The sequence below is a fragment of the Corvus brachyrhynchos genome, unplaced genomic scaffold (assembly GCF_000691975.1).
Source record: "Corvus brachyrhynchos isolate BGI_N302 unplaced genomic scaffold, ASM69197v1 scaffold48, whole genome shotgun sequence".
NCBI classification, from domain to species: Eukaryota; Metazoa; Chordata; class Aves; order Passeriformes; family Corvidae; genus Corvus; species Corvus brachyrhynchos.
In genome coordinates this window covers 4,877,195-4,883,553 of record NW_008240027.1, presented here as the reverse complement: position 1 = coordinate 4,883,553, position 6,359 = coordinate 4,877,195, and the positions used below count along the sequence as shown (strand labels likewise).

The following is a 6,359-nucleotide window of genomic DNA, read 5'->3' as shown; positions in this document are numbered from 1 at the left end:
CTACGATGACATCGACGAGCTCGTCATCCCCGCACCCATCCAGCAGGTGGTGACAGGGCAGTCCGGGCTCTTCACGCAGTACAATATCCAGAAGAAGGCCATGACGGTCCGCGAGTTCCGCAGGATCGCCAACAGTGACAAGTACGGCCGGTTCCGGGCACATAGAGTCATGGAATAGTTTGGGTTGAAAGGGACATTAAAGATCATCTGGTTCCCCACCCTGTCAGGGTCAAAAACAGGCTGCTCAGGACCCCATCCAAGCAGGCCTTGAACGCTTCTAGGTTTGGGGCATCCACGGGGGCCAGGTCCTCCATGCGGCCTGGGGTCAGCAGTGTGAGCGTCATGCCCTGGGCAGATGAAGTTGCTTGTACAGTGGGCTGTGTGCATGGGGACCTTTGTCATCTGTGCAGCAAAATTATGTGTAACTTTCTGTTTGTGCTGTGGGCTCCTGTCTGTCTGTCCCCAGTAGCTAGACCATTGAAGTATTTATTGAGTAGTGGAGAAAGGAATGTTCATGACATAAAAAAGGAGACGAAGATCACTTGAAAAGGAGTTGGAGCAAAATAACCTTTGCAGTAACTACTTAGAAATAACATTGGAATTGCCAGCTGCAGTCGGTCCATCAAAGCTTGTTTTATCTTTCAAAAGCAGTACAGACCAGATATTTAAGAGTTCTGTTTAATAGAATAATTTGATGTAAGTTACTGTTTTATGTTATATATGTAATTGTGTGGAATCTATGTATATAGATACACATTAAATAGATAAGACTAAGTTTGATCCCCCAGTGCTACACATAGTCCACTATATAGTTAGAAGGAATGGGCATCAAAAGCAGGTATTTTGCTGGTAAACAGAGCATGTTTGACCATGGTGAGTGTGAAGGTTTGCTAGTTTCATAGTGGTGGGAAAACTTTGGGTTTGTTTGTATGTTTTTTAAGTTGTTCTTTGTATCATTTCTGGTTTTGACCGCGTTGTTGTTTCTAAGTAGCTTCAGCTAGAAGGTGAAATTGTTCTGAACCCGGAAAAGTGCACAAAGCAAAAATGAAAGTAAACTGAGAAACGGGAAAGTAATTTTCTTCCTGATACTTCCGTTCCCAAGTGTCACAGAAACAGAGCCATGACTGCTCTCACTTCTCTTCTGGCAGCTTAGGGGTCTGGCTGATAACACACATTAGGTATTTTTATTGTAGCTTTCCATTCTTTCAGTCGAGGAAAACATTGGTTTAGACTTTTCAAATATCAAACTGCAAAGTCTTTAGTACCTTTCTTGGTTTTTTTCAGGTACTGTACACCCCGGTACACGGACTTTGAAGACCTTGAACGAAAATACTGGAAGAACCTTACGTTCAATGCCCCCATCTATGGAGCTGACGTTAACGGCACACTCTACGACAAGGTGAGGAAACTGTTCTGGTTTTCAGGTAACAGTTATCTGCATTGCATTCCATAAATACTAATGTGGTATTTGACTCTTACCTTTTGGAAAGAGTTAATGATAGTCTTAGCATAGTTCCAGCTTTTGGAGTAGGCGGCTGACAGAGGTAGGGACCTTTGCTAGCACTTCAGTGTAGTGTAGTTTAGTTTAGGAAAGCAGAAAACACTATTGCCCAAGCGTTGCTTTGTCCTGAAGGTTGTGTGAGAGTTGGAAGTGTTGATCAGTGGATGCATGCAGTTTTGGTATCCACTGGTGTATGTATTTTTGTGGGACAGCTCTGTAGCCGTTAGGTGGCATGATGATAACTGTCAAAAGACAGTTTGCAATCTGCTTGTTTGTCTCCTAAATTACCATGATTTACTCTTTTAAAAGATGTTTGGAGTGAAAAGTGGTTTTGTTCAAGAGGGTTCAGACATCAGCTCAAGCTCAATCAACATCAGCTATTCTCTGCTAAATCTGTAGCTTCATGGTTATTTCTCCTTTTTAATCATTATGTTGACTGGTAACTCTCTTTCCTTCCTTAAAGGCCAGTAAGCAATCACTGTGCAAGCTACACCATGCAGAGTTGTTGGGTTTAGGTGAACTAGCTCACAGCTTGAGCCGCGTAATTCTGTGATGTGCTGTTTCACAAGTGTCTGTTAGCTTTTGCAAACTGTCATCTCAGCTGTGTGGTTTTGTTCTTTGTAATCCTTGTTTGACATGAGGCTTGTGTTTTACAGCATGTAGATGCGTGGAATATTGGCAGATTGAACACAATCCTGGATATTGTGGAGAATGAAAGTGGCATAACCATTGAAGGAGTGAATACTCCTTACCTATATTTTGGCATGTGGAAAACTTCTTTTGCTTGGCACACCGAGGACATGGATCTCTACAGTATTAATTACTTGCATTTTGGGGAGCCCAAGTCATGGTAAGATTTTCTAAGGAATCTTCTAGATGTAGAAAAGCAATACCATAAAATATTGGAGTCAAAGTCATGAAGCTAAGTGTTGACTAAAATAACTACCATTTCTCCAGTCTTGCACTGCAGTTCTGTCTGATACCAAGGATACTAGAAATCTGTAAGGAGCTGCAAAGTAGTGCGTGTCCTGAGTAGAATTTGTTTGGTTACCTTCTAAGAGGGTCCTGTTTGCTGTCCTGATTTAGAGTTCTTCTGAATTACAGTACAGTGTGGATCCTCTCTGCGGTGGTAGGGCCAAAACTTGGCAGACTTGCTTATCATTTCCTGAGGCTCTAAAATGACCATACAGAGGTATGGTCACACAAGCACTGGGGGAACAGGCAGTTTTTAACAGACTTAGAGTTGTAGCTGTTTATCATATGGATGTCACTGAGTGGTTTGTCCAATGTCTGAGCTTTCTTGATTCTTTTTAGGGGAGGCTCCTGAATTTCTCTTTATCATGGCTTGCATTCGAAGAGTGAATCATGCCCTTCTGTTCACAAATTAATTTCTCAAGCAACTTCAACAATTGTTTCCATGGCACTTTTGTTGGAAACCAGTATTTTTGGCCGCCTTTTAATACAACTTTGAAGAAAAAAATAACAGCTAGCACAATGTGACCCATGAACAGCCCCATGCAGTGGCAGTAGCAGGGAAACATGAAACAGAATAATTCAGTCTGTTGAACTATTTGGCCGTTGCTTCTTCTACAGTAGTACTTGGAAGAAGTGAGCTTTGCTGGTGTCTTTGATTAATTTAGCAAGGAATCCATTCAGAATATAGCACTGTATTCCAGAGTGAAAGCAAACTGAGTAGGTTGATTTATTGTAGTCACACCAGCCAGGAGTTTTGTGCCACCCATAAAAAGGTGTGTACAGAGAGAGACATACCCCTAAAGGGCACTCTGTGAGTTGTGCAGGTGTTAAGGCTGTGGCATCTGACTTAGTACCATCTTGGTCTGAGCAGCTGAAAGAGGTGATCCCATTTTCTGTCTTGCCCTGTGTTTCTCCTTGCACTGAGCATACTGAGATTGCACAGCTGTGAACTGAGACAGTTCAGGAAGTGCTCTTCCCTTTCTTGTTGCAATTCATGTTTTGCTGCACAGATCTGCTAATCATGTGCATCAGAATTTTTACTTCCTTGATTGCTTGAGCAAAAGTTGTTGAAAGAAATGGTCACGTTTTGGGTGTTGATTTTTCTTGGGATAGAAAAGTAAAAGTCCTCAATGAAGATTTTTAGCTTTATATTGAACTTTGAAAAAGACAAGTGTAGATACAGAGATTTTTTTTTTTTTAAGTAATTCACGCCTTGATGACTGATTATGATTTCCTGTCAAACTTTCAGATTTTGTTGTTGTCACTTTACTTATCAGATGTCTTCTTACGACTGCAGGTACTCTATCCCTCCAGAGCATGGGAAGCGGCTGGAGAGACTTGCAAAAGGTAATCAGGCAATTCATGTCCTGCCTTTTTCTAAAGATGGGATGGACAGCTGCAATGGGTTTCAGCTCTTTTAGAGAGCACAGGCTAGCATGACTGAACTGATAATTTGCCTTTTAGGATATAGATGACATTACTTTGTATTTGCTTATAGGATACACACAAGAGAAATGTCACATTACAAATAATGAACTTGTGGTCTGTCTAACCCTTAATGAGAAAATCATTAGCTGTTGATTATTAAAACTTGAAGGTTATGGCCAAGGGAGGATCCCTCTATTTGAGGTCTTTCTTATGTTCTTTCAAACTGGCAGCTGTTAAAAGATAGATCTTGGGGAGCTGTCATTTTTCTTCAGCATGCAAGCTAGTACACTTCAAATAAAGTGGTCCATACTCGTAGGGAAAAAGTGTCTAGACAGTAATTTTTCATAAAAACTGCTGAAAAATAAATGTAGTTTGAGCACAATGGTAACATCTCTCCTTGTCTTTATTTTAAACAGGTTTTTTCCCGGGAAGTGCCCAAAGCTGTGAAGCATTTCTCCGTCACAAGATGACTCTCATCTCTCCATCAATTCTGAAGAAATACGGAATTCCATTTGATAAGGTGTAGAAAAGTAATCGTGGTTATACCAGCTTAATCAAGAGGTTCCTGCAGCCTTGTCTTGTTTCTGACAGCAGCCAGTAGCAGATGCTTAGAGAGGAAAATAGAAACAGGCAGGGGATAAGGCAGTCCTTCCTATTGTACTTCCATTTATCTGGCAGTTGGGGCCTGAAAGAGTTTGAGACAGAAAAATCTGTCAAGGGCTCCTGAAAACAAAAGCTTGGTTTTCTGTAATTTATTTTTTAATTTTTTGACTTAGAACTAAACATTACCTCCTGTGTTAGATTCACTTCACTGTTGAGATGTGTATTCAGCGAAGTGAGATTGTTATTTTTTTTGTCTCAAACTTGGCCTTGCTAATTTTGTTTGTTGCAATCTGCTTCCTCGATAGAAAATAAGGGCTGTTCCCTGTTAATTTTTTAATTACATTAATAACTTTATAGGCTTCCTTAATTTCTCGGGTAATCACCTGCTGTTCCCACTCCCACACAGAGATATTAAAGATCTAGTCTTTGAGTTTATTCAGAAATACTATCCCATCTACCTGGACAGCTGAAGGGTTTTGTTGTTATAAACCTTTACAGTGGGGAAATGTTGAAGAGCAGCAGTAGAAGGCTGACTGAGAGTTGTACTTTAGTATGAACAGCAAAAGAAAACAGCAGTAAATTTCCAAGTTCTGTGTGAATAGAAATTTACTTGATCTTAGATGCTATTCAGCCAAACCTGTAGCTGATACAGATAAGTATCTTTATGAGCTTCCTATAGCTGGTCACAGAGTATTTTGTATGTATGACCATTTCTGTGCTCTTTTCCTGTTGTGTTTTAGTAAAAAAACTCCTGAGCATGGCTTTTCAGTAAACAGCTATTTAACACAAGTAGCAAAATAGTGAAGGTCAGTATCAAGTCTATCCATTGCAGCAGGGAGCTCCAGTCACCATCTGTGAGTGGGGTTTTTGGGTGTGCTGCAGAAAGGAATACAGGAGCTCCTTTTAATCATATTCACCAAGTACATTCTTAAATTCTGAATAACACTGGGATGTCTCAATTGTCTTCTAGGTGACGCAGGAGGCTGGAGAGTTCATGATAACCTTTCCTTATAGCTATCATGCTGGCTTTAACCACGGCTTTAACTGTGCTGAATCTACCAACTTTGCTACTCTTCGGTGGATTGAGTACGGGAAGCAGTCGGTGCTGGTGAGTGGTCTGTTGCCATCATTAAGACCCCATTGTTTGTTCTAAGGGAGTGGTTTTGGGGCTTTTAAGATGCGATGTTTGCTTTCTCACAAAGTAGCAACATTCACCCCAAGTGCTGCTTCCTGCGCTTGTGTCAACCATGGATAGCTTGTAACGTGTTTTGTCATGTTTCATAACTTCTTTGTAACTTTGTGCAGCCTAAGTGAGGCTCAGGGGACTGGTTGTCTTTCCAGAGATGAAAGAGTATGCTTGGTGGGCAGAGCTCATCACTATTTTTCTTCAGTATTTTAACCATTATTTATGGACTGTTTAGCCTGGAATACAACTTTGGTAACTTAAATGACTTATCAAAATAAGTATCTTGGCTGAACCTCTAGAGTGAATAGTGTTATATCCCTGTAGAGGTGCCTTACGAACAAGGGTTATGTTTTCAGAAGCTAAAGTGAAGTGAATGCTTTAAAGCACTAGTTACAACCATGCCTGGATGAGGGGAATCTCTACTGCTCTGGGTAGGCCCAGAGTTTATGTGGCTCTTATTCCTTCATTATAGTCTCTGGTTTTGCTGCCTGTTTCTGTATGAGCTCATTTTAAAACAGTCAGCAACTCTGTAAATAGACTGGTGAGCTTTATTTCCTAGTTTCCTAGTTGTTGTGATAACATCTGTTTTTCTGTTTTGTGGTTTTTGCTGGCTTTTCTGCCATTTTTAGTAACCTAATATATACCCTTTTGATTTCCTGGGAAAGA

General features: G+C 40.7%; 1 protein-coding gene across 1 annotated transcript in view; it reads left to right on the top strand.

Annotated features, from left to right (window-relative positions):
- Positions 1 to 6: 6 nt before the first annotated feature.
- The window catches only part of KDM4A (lysine demethylase 4A), a 24,341-nt gene continuing 17,988 nt past the window's right edge, over positions 7 to 6,359 (top strand). The window contains exons 1-6 of the mRNA XM_017743505.1: positions 7 to 141; positions 1,285 to 1,399; positions 2,158 to 2,351; positions 3,774 to 3,823; positions 4,321 to 4,424; positions 5,478 to 5,615. Of these exons, the coding sequence (XP_017598994.1) occupies positions 101 to 141; positions 1,285 to 1,399; positions 2,158 to 2,351; positions 3,774 to 3,823; positions 4,321 to 4,424; positions 5,478 to 5,615 (642 nt within the window). The 5' untranslated portion in view covers positions 7 to 100. The remainder of the gene's footprint in view (positions 142 to 1,284; positions 1,400 to 2,157; positions 2,352 to 3,773; positions 3,824 to 4,320; positions 4,425 to 5,477; positions 5,616 to 6,359) is intronic.